The sequence below is a fragment of the Mobula birostris genome, chromosome 28, assembly GCF_030028105.1.
Source record: "Mobula birostris isolate sMobBir1 chromosome 28, sMobBir1.hap1, whole genome shotgun sequence".
Lineage (NCBI taxonomy): Eukaryota > Metazoa > Chordata > Chondrichthyes > Myliobatiformes > Myliobatidae > Mobula > Mobula birostris.
The window spans coordinates 41676284-41691051 of record NC_092397.1 but is presented as its reverse complement, the minus strand read 5'-3'; the positions used below and the strand labels follow the sequence as shown (position 1 = coordinate 41691051).

Here is a 14768-nt window from a genome sequence, read left to right as displayed (position 1 = left end):
TTCTTGATGGGGAATGGAAGTGTATAAGGATTGGACATCCATAGTGAAAATGAAGCGGTCGGGACTGGGGATCTGGAAGTTATTGAAGAGGTGGAGGGCATGGGATGTATCCCGGATGTAGGTGGGGAGGGACTGAACTATGGGTGACAAAATGGAATCCAGGTAGGCAGATACAAGTTTGGTGGGGTGGCAGCAGGCAAAAACTATGGGTCTACCGGGACAGTCAGGCTTGTGGATCTTGGGGAGCAAAAAACCGAGCGGTATGGGGTATGGGAATTATGAGTTTTGTAGCTGAGGATGGAAGGTCTCTGGAGTTAATAAGGATGGTGATGGTATGGGAGACAATGGTTTCTCCATGGTGGGGTCCTGTTCCAGGGGTAAGGGGAGGAGGCCGTTTGGCCTCAGTGAGGTAGAGGTCCATCCACCAGACTACTACGGCACCACCTTTGTCTGCGGGTTTGATGGTGAGGTTGGGATTAGTGTGGAGAGAGTGAAGGGTAATGCGTTCAGAAGGAGTGAGGTTGGAACAGGAGAGAGGAGTGGTGAAGTTGATATGATTGATGTCTCGGCGACAGTTGGAGATGAAAAGATCGAGTGCAGGTAGAAGTCCTGGGCCAGGAGGAGGAGGAGGGTTGAAGATGGGAGAAGGGGTCATCAGTGGGGGGAGGGGAATCCTTGCCAAAGAAGTAGGCTCAGAGACGTAGGCAATGGAAGAAGATTTCAGCGTCATGGCGGGCACGGAACTCACTGAGGTGTGGACAGAGGGGGACAAAAGTGAGGCCCTTGCTAAGGACAAAACATTCTGCCTCAGAGAGGGGATGGTGAAGACACGGCAAGGGTTGGGGCTGGGGTCAGAGGAGGGTAAAGAGTGGGAGGTCTCAGGAGCGAGGGGGGTTGGGATGTTCAGGGAGAGGTGGGTTGGGGAGGATGAGGGATCAGAGGAATGGAGGGGATGAGGGGTAGAGGGTAGGTTGGGAGTCGCGGGGAGGATCGAGTGTAGTGGAGGACTAAGACGATCAGTAGGACCCAGTGGCAGTAAAAGCAGTCCTGGTCTGGAGAGGGTCAGGACCTCGGTCCGAGCTGGATGTGGCAGAGCCTGTGGCCTGCAGGGCGTCAGAACTGAGGTCCGAGTTGGAAGCGAGTGAGTCCATGGCCCACCGGGGGGCTGGTGCCCACGTCCGGGAGCCCGTGGTTCCAGTCGGGGTCAGAGTCAGAGGCGGATGGGTCTTCAGCCTGCCGAAGGCCCGAGAAGTCGAAGTCCAAGGGGCTGGGGTCCGGGCTGGAGGCGGTCGTCTCGTGGGCTCCATGCGGGCGAGCTTGTGGTCCTTCTTGGGTACAAGGAAGGAGAAGAAACGGTGGTTGAAGGCGTGATCAGGCGGAGAATGAAGTGTAGGAGAGGTCCATGGCATTAACCTCAGGGATTTCTGGGTAAGAACGGTGCCATTGGAAGTACTTACAAGCATAGTCTCTCCTCTGCCAAATGGCACCATATGTTTTCTAAACTCGGTAGCCAGTTTAACACAGCAAGCTTCCACAAGCAATATACTGAATGTCTGCTGGCATTGTGTGATCAACAGTCAAAATCATCCTCATTTTTTTGCTATCAGATTCCAAATGTTTCCACTCTGTCATTCGTTGCCACGCCCCCCACTCCTCATATCCCCTCACCCCTCCCAATGTCAAGAGCTCAAAACCCTGCCCTGTGGTGACGCGTCTCTGGTTTCAGACCCTACTCCAATTTACGTGTAACGTTCTGCATTCCGCTTTCAGACTTCAGAATGCAGTGGTGTATTCCAACAGCCCAGCTGTGTGACACAGTGAAAACAACCCCAACATTAAAATGAGCAAGGAATAAGGTGTTTAACTACCAATGTCATTCTTCCTCGGCCCAGAGATATGAGGGACAAACATGACAGAGATAACTGCAGTCAGCTCATCTTCTTCTTCAGTCTGCAGAAAGTCATGCAGGAAATTCGAGGGAGGCCATTTCATCCACAGAGTTGGGACTGAAACCCATCACCACAGTGACAGTGAGAGGTGAACGGTAGGGAAGGATTTAAAAGCACGGTCGAGGAATAGAAAAACTGGCAGGGACCAGCTGGGCTGAGTTGATTCCTGACTGTACACTGGGTGTGTTGCAGATTAAATAAACACCCGAGACAGAGTTTAAAATGGAACTGATTTATTTGTCTCAGATGAAGAATATTAAACTTCAGTCCCAATGAAGGTGAAATCGATAGAAGGAATGCCAGTGACCAGGGTGCAGGACTGGGTTTGGTGAGCAGCAACAATAATCAGAGTTCAACACCGACAGTCACCTCTGAATTTGTCTCCGGATCTTGGAACTGTGATTGTTAATATCCAGCTTGCTGTTTATTTAAACTTTCTCCCCAGTGTGAACTCGATAGTGCGCCACAAGGTTGCAAGACTGAGTGAATCCCTTCCCACATTCAGTGCAGGTGAACGGCCTCTCCCCGGTGTGAACTCGCTGATGTAGCTTCAGGTGAGATGACTGAGTGAATCCCTTCCCACAATGTGAGCAGGTGAACGGTTTCTCCCCAGTGTGAACTGTCTTGTGTGCCAGGAGATAAGATGAGCGAGTGAACCCCTTCCCACAGTCTGAGCAGGTGAACGGTCTCTCCCCAGTGTGAATATGCTTATGTAGCTTCAGTTGAGATGATCGAGTGAATCCCTTCCCACATTCAGAGCAGGTGAACGGCCTCTCTCCAGTGTGAACTCGCTGATGTAACTTCAGCTGAGATGATTGAGTGAATCCCTTCCCACAGTCTGAGCAGGTGAATGGCTTCTCCCCGGTGTGAACTCGCTGATGTGCCAGTAAGTGAGCTGACTGAGTGAACCCCTTCCCACAGTCTGAGCAAGTGAATGGCCTCTCCCCAGTGTGAATTCTCTGATGTACCTTCAGCTGAGATGACTGAGTGAAACCCTTCCCACAGTCAGAGCAGGTGAATGGCCTCTCTCCAGTGTGAACTGATTGGTGTGTCAGTAGGTCAGATGACCGAATGAACCCCTTCCCACAGTTTGAGCAGGTGAACGGCCTTTCGCCAGTGTGAACTGACTGGTGTATTTGTAGGTCACATGATCGAATGAACCCCTTCCCACAGTCTGAGCAGGTGAACGGCCTCTCCCCAGTGTGAACTCGCTGGTGTACCAAGAGGGCAGATGATCCAGTGAATCCCTTCCCACACACCGAACAGGTGAATGTTCTCTCCCGAGTGTGAACTCGCTGGTGAGTCTGCAGCTGGGATGAATGATTGAATCCCTTCCCACAGTCTGAGCAGGTGAATGACCACTCCCCAGTGTGAACTGACTGGTGGGCCAGTAGGTCAGATGATCGACTGAATCCTTTCCCACAGTCGGAGCAGGTGAACGGTCTCTCCCCAGTGTGACGTCGCTGATGTGCCTTCAGTTGAGATGACTGAGTGAATCTCTTCCCACAGTCTGAGCAGGTGAACAGCATCTCCACAGTGGGAACTCGCTGGTGTGTCAACAGATCAGGTGGCCGAGTGAATCTCTTCCCGCACACGGAACAATTGAGTAGTCTGTCACTGGTGTGAATTTTCTGATCTATGTCAGCTTGGATGACAGAATGAATCACTTCCCACTGATGGAACAGATCAACAAGTGCTGGTGCGATCTCAGCCCCCGGTTCCAATGGATTTCACTGAGAGAAAAGAAAAACCACAATTTGAGACCGAAAAAAGCACTTTTACAGCTGGGACAAAATACTTCTTCATTTCTTAGGGCCCACATCAGATTATTGGTATAACAAAGGAAATATCTGGCCACCTCTTCGATAGTGAGGTTCAATGCAAGTTTGGGAAAACAACTCCTGATCTTCCATCTGGGTACGGATCAGGCATCCAGACTGATAACAAGTTATTTCAAGTCCTGGTCATGTCCCACAGGGCTACAATGAGCACATATTACATGGCTGTTCATGGAGACTTTCTAATTACACTGCCCCCCCCCCTCCACCGACCAATAAGACCATAAGACACAGGAACAGAATTAGGCCATCTAGCCCATCGTGTCTGCTCCGTCATTCAATCATGGCTGATCCTTTATTTTCCTATCTTCTCCTCAACCCTAGTTCCTGACCTCCTCCCTGTAACCTTCGATGCTGTGTCCAATCAAGAACCTATCAATCTCTGCCTTAAATTACACCCAACGACCTGGCCTCCACAGCTGCTTGCATGTGGCAACAAATTCCACAAGTTCACCCACCCTCTGGCTAAAGAAATTTTTCCACACCTCTGTTTTAAATGGACACCCCTCTATCCTGAGGCTGTGTCCTCTGTCCTAGACTCCCCCATCATGGGAAACATCCTTAGCACATCAACTCTGTCTAGGCCTTTCAATATTCGAAAGGTTTCAAAGAGATCCTTCCTCATCCTTCTGAATTCCAGAGAGTACAGACCCAGAGCCATCAAACGTTTCTCATATGATAATCCTTTCATTCCTGGAATCATCCTTATGAACCTCCTCTAGACCCTCTCCAATGCCAGCACATCGTTTCTAAGATGTGGGGCCCAAAACTGTTCACAATACACGAAGTGAGGCCTCACCAGTGCTTTATAAAGCCTCAGCATCACATCCTTACTCTTGTATTCAGGACCTCTTGAAATGAATGCTAACATGGCATTTGCCTTCCTCACCACCGACTCAACCTGCAAGTTAACCTTCAGGGTGTTCTGCACAAATCCCTCGGCATCTCAGATTCCTGGATTTTCTTCCTGTTTAGAAAATAGTCCGCACATTTATTTCTACTACCAAAGTGCGTGGCCATGCATTTTCCAACATTGTATTTCATTTGCCGCTTTCTTGCCTATCTCCTAATCTGTCTGAGTCCTTCTGCATCCTACCCGTTTCCTCAACACTAGCTGCCCCTCCACCAATCTTTGTATCATCTGCAAACCTGGCAACAAAGCCATCTATTCCATCATCTAAATCATTTATATACAGCATAAAAAAAGTGGTCCCAACACCAACCCCTGCGGAACACCACTAGCCAAGGGCAACCAACCAGAAAAGGATCCTTTTATTCCCACTCACCAATTCCTACCAATCAGCCAATACTCTGACCATTAGTAATTTTCCTGTAATACCATGGGCTCTTAAGCAGCATCATGTGTGGCACCTTGTCAAAGGCCTTCTGAAAGTCCAAATATATAACATCCACTGCATCCCCTTTATCTATCCTACTTTTAATCTCAAAGAATACCAACAGGTTTATCAGGCAGGATTTTCCCTGCTGACTTTGTACCATCTTGTCCTGTGTCACCAAGTACCCCATCACCTCATCCTTAACAAGAGACTCTAACATCTTCCCAACCACTGAGGTCAGGCTAACTGGTCTATAACTTCCTTTCTGCTGCCTTCCTCCTTGCTTAAAGAGTGGAGTAATATTTGCAATTTTCCAGTCCTCTGGCACCATGCCAGAGTTCAATGATTTTTGAAAGATCATTTCTAATGCTGCCATAATCTCCAATGCTACCTCTTTCAGAACCCTAGGGTGTAGTTCATCTGGTCCGGGTGACTTAGGCACCTTTAGGTCTTTCAGCTTTTTGAGCACCTTCTCTCTTGTAACAGTAACTGCACCCACTTCTCTTCCTTCACACACTACAACATCAGGCACACTGCTAGTGCTTTAAGACCATAAGATATAGGAGCAGAATTAGGCCATTTGGCCAATCAAGCCTGCTCCTCCATTTCATCATGACTGATCAAATTTTCCTCTCAGCCTCAATCTCCTGCCTTCTCCCTGTATCCCTTCATGCCCTGACCAAGAGTCTATCAACCTGTCTTAAATATACATAAAGACTTGGCCTCCACAGCTGCCTGTGGCAACAAATTCCACAGATTCACCACTCTCTAGCTGAAGAAATTCCTCTTCATCTCCATTCTAAAAGGATGCCCCTTTATTTTGATGCTGTGTCCTCTGGTCTTAGACCATCCCACCACAGGAAATATCCTTTCCACATCCACTCTATCAAGGCCTTTTACCATTTGATAGGTCACCCCTCATTCTTCTGAATTCCGGTGAACACAGGTCCAGAGACATCGAATGCTCTTCATATGACAAGCCACTCAATCCTGGAATCATTTTCATGACCTTCTCCACTTTCAGCACATCCTTTCTAAGATAGGGGGCCCAAAACTGCTCACAATATTCCAAGTGAGGCCTCACCAGTGTTTTAAAAAGTCTCAACATTACATCCTTGCTTTTATATTGAAATTTTATATTATATTATATTCCTCTTGAAATGAATGCTAACATCACATTTGCCTTCCTCACCACAGACTGAACCTGCAAACTAACCTTTAGGGAATACTGCACAAGGACTCCCAAGACCCTTTGTGCCTCAGTTTTTTTCTATTTTTCTCTCCATGCTGAAAATAGTCTCTTTTCATTTCTCCTACCAAAGTGCATGACCATACACTTCCCAATGCTGTATTCCATCTGCCACTTCTTTGTCCATACTCCTAATCTGTCCACGTCCTTCTGTACATTTCCTCGAAACTACCTGGCCCTCCACCTACCTTGATATCATCGGCAAACTTTGCAACAAAGCCATCAATTCCATCATCCGAATCACTGACATAAATGTAAAAAGAATCAGTCTCAACACAGACCCACGTAGAATACCACTAGTCACCGGCAGCCAACCAGAAAAGGTGCCCTTTATTTTCACTCTTTGCCTCCTGCCAATCAGCCACTACTTTAAACATGCTCGAATCTTTCCTGCAATACCATGAGCTCGTAGCTTGTTAAGCTCTTCTGTGTAAGTGAAAAGGGGGTTGGAGTGCGGGATAGGAAGGGTTAAGTGGTGTATGTGACCTGGAAAATATAGCAGGGGCGGGAACTAGACAACAGAACCGGGCACGGTTAGGATGTTGCAACTGCATGCTCATCTCTTAGAACAGAAGCGCTTACTGACCTCTACCTCTGCACGTGAAGCTGTTGTGACCATGATGAAATTGCTAACCACAAAACCGTCATAAGCATGGACAGGGGAAACAGCTGCTAACTGAAACCATTTCTTTTGGATATAAATGTAACCTTGTACTCGTGCTAGGCAGACTTGATTGCCAAACGCTGCAGATGTGTATGGTGGTTACCTCTCCTCGTATCAAATTAAATAAAGAATTGATCGAGCGAAAACGTGGCCTCTTGAGTGTTTTCTCTGACTGAATGTCAAATCGGTATGGACAATTTGGCGAGCCAGCCAGGAGTCCCAACGGGAGCCTCCAGCGATCCTGGTGTTAGTGAACTAGCAATCCACTGGACGCCGCTGAGACGGACAGGCCCACGGGGTGACTTTCCCCCGGTCCTCTCACGGTCTCCTTTAATTGATTGTTCCCTGTTGAGGGTTCCTGTTGAGCTGCTCAGCGGACTCCACGAACCACAGTCGGTAGAGGCCATGAGGGTAAGTGGTTTTAACGTTGATTGATTTCTGATAAGAGAATCTGTATAAGAAATAGTGTGTAGAAAACAGGGAGTCCGGGACTCCGAGGCCAGGGGCCGACGCGCAGAGAAATAGTGTCTGAAAAACAGGGAGTCCGGGACTCCGAGGTCGGGGCTGACGCGCAGGATTTGTTTTGGAGGTCCGGGACCTCAATAAGGGGTTAGAATCCCCGACCAAGTATTGTGAGTATTAAAGCCTGCCGGTGCTAATAAATTGGGCAGCGGATCATTGGTAGTGATCTATTACATTTTTCTTTGAGTGTGTTACAGCAAATTGGTCAGCGGGTTAGTGGCAGTAACCTATTACATTTTAAAGCTGGTAACCATTCTAATTGGCGTAGGAGGGAACGGGGCATGTAGATTAAATTGATCAGGACAGGGCAGAGCAGACGTTTGGCCAAACACAGGGGAAGTGGCTCTCCCCTGCAGTCTATCCGGATGCTGTAAAAACATTTTGGTGTACACTTGTGAACTAGTGGAAATCTCACTTTTCTACGAGTGACTGAGTTGGGGTCGCCTCGCACGCAAGTACTGCAGTAAAAAGAATCAGGGAGGCGCGGGAGATATTTCACTGAAACTGCATCCAGCCTTAGACCGGTTGTTAAGATGGGAAATCCCCCACATGAAGATCAGGACCTTGAAGTGGATGCGGGAGTAAAGTGATAAACATGGGTCAGACTTTGGATAAGGGGGACATTACCACCCCATTCGGAAAGATGTGTAAGGAAAATCCAGAGCTAGAAAAGAATCCAAGACGTCTTGGTGTGCGCTTAAGTAAAAGATTCGGCGGAGGGGTGGGGATTGGCTGTTGGGGGGACCTGGACAAATGCAAAAAAGCAGTGACTGAAGTCTGGAAGCAAAATTGCTCTCAATAATGGAAATATTTGATTACGAAGTGGGTAAAAGTAGCGGACAGATTAAATGAGCGTTCCAGATAGACATCCTGGGAAGAAAATGCCAAAAAAAAAAGAAACATCCCTATTACTAATGATCAGGGCCAGGTCCGACCATATGTGGTTTTAAAGGCCGAATTATTTGATAAACAACAAATTAAATCAACTGGGAAAGGTGCACCTTTGGATATGTCAGGACTGCAGCTTTTATTTGACACCAGTGAAGAAACCAACAATGAGGATGTAATAGTTCCTTCAGCCCCTGCAGAAATCCCACTCCCTCCCCCACCCAGTTTACCAGATCCTTCAGGTCAGGTCTCGAAACCAACCCCCTATTCTCCTATCCCTACATCAACCCCCGTGACGGCCCCCGTCCCGGCATCCTCCGTACTTCCCGGGACTATTACTAATGGCGGATCAGGTACCCCACAATTTTCGGACTATGTTGCTACTAAAGCATTACCCACCGCTGTCTACAGCATGGTCACGGCAGCTGCTGATATCACCCTTCAGCAGCCAGTAACAGTTTATACCTCCCACATGATTACGGCTCTGCTCACTACACACAGTATCCAACATCTTACCCAGGCCCGCCTTAATTGATACGAGATTGCCCTCCTTCAGAACCCTCTCCTTACTTTTGAATATTGCTCTGCTATCAATCCAGCGTCCTTTTTACAGGAGCCACCGACACCCCTAACCAACCCCCCTCACTCTTGCATAGAACTTAACTACTTTCTTACCTCTCCCCGACCTGACCTTTCTGACCGTGCACTACCCAACCCTGACCTTACTCTTTTCGTGGCCTTACTCTCTTCAACCTCCCTTGCAGGTGACCGGGTGGCTGGCTACGCTGTGACATCCCCCTCCCAGACCTTAGAAGCAGCGGCCCTTAAACCTCCCGTTTCAGCCCAGAAGGCGGAATTGTTTCCCCTTACTAGGGCTTGCATTTTAGCCTCGGGAGTCAGCGCAAATATATATACGGACTCCCGCTATGCCTTTGGCGTTGCCCATGACTTCGGGTCCCTCTGGACGCAGCGCGGATTCTAGACCTCGACGGGCAAACCTATTGCCAATTCTGATTATGTCTTCAACTTACTTAAAGCCATACTGTTGCCCTCCAAATTGGCAATTATCAAATGCGCTGCCCATTTAACAGAGGTCTCCTCGGTGACCCAGGGTAACTCCCACGCCGACGCGGCAGTGAATGAGACATCCCTACTTGGCCCCTGGGAAGTGAGCACAGAACAGCGTGCATTGCTATCACGCAGACCCCCTAATGGTCCTGACATATCCACCATTTTGCAGTCCCAGGGGGACGCCCCTGAGGCTGAGATTGACCTGTGGCGCGGCCACAATTGCATTCAAGACTCTGTAACGCGTCTCTGGCAGACACCAGCAGGACAAGTATGTGCCCCAGATGCATGGTTACCCCTTCTTGTCGATAAACTATACACTGATACACATCTGGGCAAGGAGGGAATGTGTGCGATATTGCTAAGAACCTGGTGGAGCCCTAACATGCAGGAGGCAGAAGGATCGAGCCAGGCGATGCCTAACCTGCCAGAAGGTAAACCCTGGAAAATATTTCAAATGCGGAAGAGGCCGGACTCCACTTCCGGGAGGGCCTTTTGAAGTGTTACAAATGGACTTTATTGAGCTGCCTCGAGTACACTGTTACAAATATTGCTTGGTGATAGTAGATGTGTTTAGCAGGTGGATAGAGGCTTTTCCGACCACTAATAACAAAGCAAGTGTGGTGGTTAAGATATTAGTAAAGGACATCATACCACAATTTGGAATCCCCTGTCGCCTGTCTTCAGACAATGGGCCGCACTTCATTGGAAAGATCAATAAGGAACTCTGTGAATTACTAAAGAGAGACCAGCAGTTCCATTGCTCCCACCACCCTGCAGCGGCAGGACTGGAGGAAAGGGTTAATGGGATACTAAAGGACAAATTGACTACACTAACCCTAGAAACCGGACAGAACCAGTTGAAAGTGCTTCCACTCACATTATATCATATGCGGATCACTCCCCAGATTGGGACAGGACTAACCACAGCAGAGATAGTTTACGGACGACCTGGTAGGACTCCCTGGGACAGTGACAGACCTCCCCCTCCCGTAGTGGACTTACAAGTAATGGGACAAGAATTATAGGACTATTGTAGCCAATTAACTCTCTCTTTGAAGTTCCTCCATACTCAGGTTGTGGAAGCCTGTAAGGAGGGAGCAAACGACAGCGACTGGCCTAACCCCGAACCTGGCGACTGGGTGCGGATCCGAGACTGGGAAAGACCAAAGTTGGGACCTCGGTGGAAGGGACCGCACCAGGTCCTCCTGCAGACCCCTTTAGCGGTCAAGGTGGAAGGACAAGAGCGTTGGATCCATCTGAGCGGCTGCAAACGCTGGGACCCAGAATCACCAGGAACTATGAAGGACTAAAAGAGTACTGATCATTGTACTAAGATTGTCCCCTGTGTATGATTGAAATTTGTCTTTTTGGAGTGCTACAGCCCTAAAACTGTGCCCAGGGGGATGGAAGGTAGGATAACTTTGATTGTTTGTATCCTTTTAGGGATAGTAGGAGCTATGGGTAGGATCAGGGGAAGAGTACATACCTGCGATACAGAGCGGGAAAACAGGGTATATCATCTCTGCAGTCAGGATGTTCTGATGTATGAGGGTGACGGGGATGATGAATTAGGGGAATGGAACATTACCAAGATCAACTACTGTACCGGAAAGCTTAAGCAACCGGTCCGCTGGGCTAGTCCTAGACAGAAGGAACTCTTGGGTCCTCCCATGTCGGTACCAAAGCTGCAGGTTTGATTTTGACTGCAGAAGGAACCTTATGGAGAACCAACTAGAAAACCAGTCCTATAAAGGAAGGTGTTCCCGGGGAGCCCTAAAAGGGACCTCAACATCCTTAGTGGGCTCAAAGAGGGGCACCTTGAGAAAAAAAAAAGGAATTAGGATTTCACTGAAAGCTCCACGCTTGGAAGGCCCCCCCCCCGCCCTTGGGATATATCAGTGAAAATTACTTTCAAAAGGTACATAGACGATTATTTGGAACCACTATCATCTGTTATCCTTCCCCCACGAGTGTCTCCTCCCTATTCACTATCTTCCCGCACTTACCAACCTTTCCAGCACGCCCCCCGCAACAGTACCCTGCGGAAGGAAAGGAGGGTGAAACTTACCTATGACCCCACCAAGGCCCCTGTGGCCGACTGTCTATTTCCTCTGGCTAACATTACATGGACAAGTAGTGACCACTGTTACAATACGGAATGGTTTAAGGGAGACCTCTGGTGGAAGGGCAACTCCAAACCCCCGCAGGGAGGGCCAGGCTATGAGAACTGTTACAACGGGACAGGATGGGCATGCTCCGACATTTATGCCTGCACACCCCTCGCCTGCCTATATGACATCTGTGAAAGAAGGCAGTGTTGCCCCTTGAACAAATGGCAGAGTGTGCCTGTCTCGAGCAGAACACCTTCTATGTGGAGAATGAAACCGCACACACCTCCGAGTCTACAACCAAATGGGCCTCCTGTCCTCCCGGTAAAAGCCCAAGTGCCTGGAAGGACCATGGGTATCTGATGACAGCCAAGGGGTGTACTTAAACCCTGTACACTTCTTAGGGGTATTTCTTCTTCTACAATGGCACGGCCACCAATTTCCTGGAATATCCCTATCCTTTCTCAGTGGCCTATGGCACCTTCTTCCCCACTGCGGTTCCCTGCCCAGGGGCCTGGGGACCCCTGGCACCGCCACCTGCAAGACTTAAGAGAGAGGTTTCCCAAGAGTTCTGCACAGGCTACCGGAAACTGACCACCCTCACCCCGGGACAAGTGGCTGGGTATGGGGCGGCCGGCTTTTTCTCCCTCGGGGCTTCTGGAGCTGTCATGGCAGCCCACAACAGAAACTACCTAGCTTGCGGCCTCACAAGTCTTGGAAACGCTACCCGGGGGGCATTAAAGCTCATAACAGACAACCTTAGCCAACTACGCCTCTTCTCCACGCAGAACCATTATGCCCTTGATTATCTCCTTGCAAGGGAAGGTGGGATATGTGTTATCGTAAAAGACCAATGCATAATGGGCCTGGACGATGCCACTGCAAACATAACACACTATGTGAACCAAATAGATGAACAATTAGGATCAATTAAGGAAGGAACAGACTGGGGAGGATGGGGAAACTGGGGATTAGGAGCATGGAAGGACTGGTTGATTAATGGTGCCATCTATGCACTAACCACTATCATGGGAATCTTTGTCTGTATTGCCGTAGTAAAGTGTGTTCTGAACCGAATGATGGCCTCCCTAGGGGACTTAATGCCAGCAAAACCAATGATGGTAGTGAAGAACCCTGTAGAAGCCGGTGAGCTGCTTGAACCGATACCTGAGGATTTCCATGATATTGGTGGTTATCATTGAGATGATAAAAGGAGGGAATGTGTAAGTGAAAAGGGGGTTGGAGTACGGGATAGGAAGGGTTAAGTGGTGTATGTGACCTGGAAAATATAGCAGGGGCGGGAACTAGACAACAGAACCAGGCACGGTTAGGATGTTGCAACTGCATGCTCATCTCTTAGAACAGAAGTGCTTACTGACCTGTACCTCTGCACGTGAAGCTGTTGTGACCATGATGAAATTGCTAACCACAAAACCGTCATAAGCGTGGACAGGGGAAACAGGTGCTAACTGAAACCATTTTTTTTGGATATAAATGTAACCTTGTACTCGTGCTAGGCAGAGTTGATTGCCAGACGCTGTAGATGCGTATGGTGGTTACCTCTCCTCGTATCAAATTAAATAAAGAATTGATTGAGCGAAAACGTGGCCTCTGAGTGTTTTCTCCGACTGAATGACAAATCGGTATGGACACTCCTTTGTCTATCCTGATTGTTATTTCTTCAAAGAATCCAACCGATTTGTCAGGCAAGATGAGGAAACTAGGCTGGCTACAGCCTATAGTTTCCTTCTGTCTGCCTCTTGCTTTTTGAAGTGTGGAATGATATTTACAATCTTCCAGTTTCCCAAGAACCTGTTGTCTAGTTATGGTAACTACACACAGTTCATTACCCTTGACACCAGGAGCTTTCGCCATACTGCTGGTGTCTTACTCAGTGAAGACTCATGCAAAATACTTCTTAAGTTCATCTACCATTTCAATGCTCCCCATTACTGCCTCTCCAGCATCGTTTCCCAGCACTCCCGCCTCTCTTTTACACTTTATGTAGCTGAAGAAACTTTTGGTTTCCTATTTAATATTATTAGCTGGCTTACTTGCCTCTGAATAGCTTCCAGAAATTCCAGCCATTGCTGCTCTGTTGCCATCCCTGCCAGTGTTCTTTTCCAATGAATTCTGGCCAATTCATCTCTCCTGCCTCTGTAATTTCCTTTACTTCACTGTAATACTGATATATCTGACTTTAGCTTCTCTTTCTCAAATTTCAGGCTGAATTCGATCATATGATTACTTGCGCCTCAAGTTGACAGCGATTGATGCGTGGTGAATTCCGCCCGCCGCCCAGGTGACTGACGGTGGTGAAGCCATTGATGATAATGCCAATGACTATGAAGGGAAAGGCAGTCATATTTCCGTTTGGAGTGTGGCATTCTTCTGATGTGGAAGCTGCAGGTCACTTGTTACCCAGGACAACGGTAACAAAGATATTAATATGTACCCAGAGACAGTGATACAGAAGATGTTCTCATGGGTGGAAAGGTCTAGAACAAGAGGAGGTAAGAGAAACGCGATTTTCTCAAATAACTATGTATGCATATGTGTGTGTAAATATGTATGTTGTGTGTGCAAATATTCATGAGTATGTATGTGTGAGTATATGTAAATATGTATGTGTGTAAATGTGTGTTTACATGCATAAGTATGTATATGTGCATGCGTAAGTGTTCGTAAATATGTGTGCGTATATTTGTGTATCTGCTTATGTGTATTTATATGCACATGTGTGTACATATGTATAAATGTGTGTGTATGTGTATGCATGTGTGTATATGTTAGTGTATATTTGTGTGTGTGTATAGGTGTAGGTTTGTGTGTAGGATCAGAGGGATCTTGGGGTCGGAGTCCAGAGGACACTCAAAGCTGTTGCACAGGTTGACAATGTCGTTAAGAAAGTGTACGGTGTATCAGACTTCATCAACCGTGGGATTGAGTTGAAGAGCCAGGAGGTAATGTTGCAGCTCTACAGGAGCCTGGTCAGACCCGACTTGGAGTACCGTGCTCAGTTCTAGTCACCTCACTACAGGAAGGATGTGGAAACCATAGAAAGGGTGCAGAGGAGATTTACAAGGATGTTGCCTGGATTGGGGAGCATGCCTTATGAGAATAGGTTGAGTGAACTCGGCCT

General features: G+C 48.0%; 2 protein-coding genes across 2 annotated transcripts in view; one reads left to right on the top strand and one right to left on the bottom strand.

Annotated features, from left to right (window-relative positions):
• Positions 1-1677: 1677 nt before the first annotated feature.
• LOC140189155 (uncharacterized) lies at positions 1678-3679 on the bottom strand (the record flags this gene model as incomplete). The annotated part of the gene is made up of 1 exon (XM_072245852.1): positions 1678-3679. A coding segment is annotated over one exon (1302 nt), but the record flags the coding sequence as incomplete, so codon positions are not given.
• Positions 3680-6308: 2629 nt separating this feature from the next.
• Positions 6309-14768, top strand: part of LOC140189154 (uncharacterized) — a 66312-nt gene continuing 57852 nt past the window's right edge. Inside the window, exons 1-3 of the mRNA XM_072245851.1 lie at positions 6309-7448; positions 10577-10928; positions 13852-14139. The gene's annotated coding sequence lies outside the window, so the exon portion shown is untranslated. The remainder of the gene's footprint in view (positions 7449-10576; positions 10929-13851; positions 14140-14768) is intronic.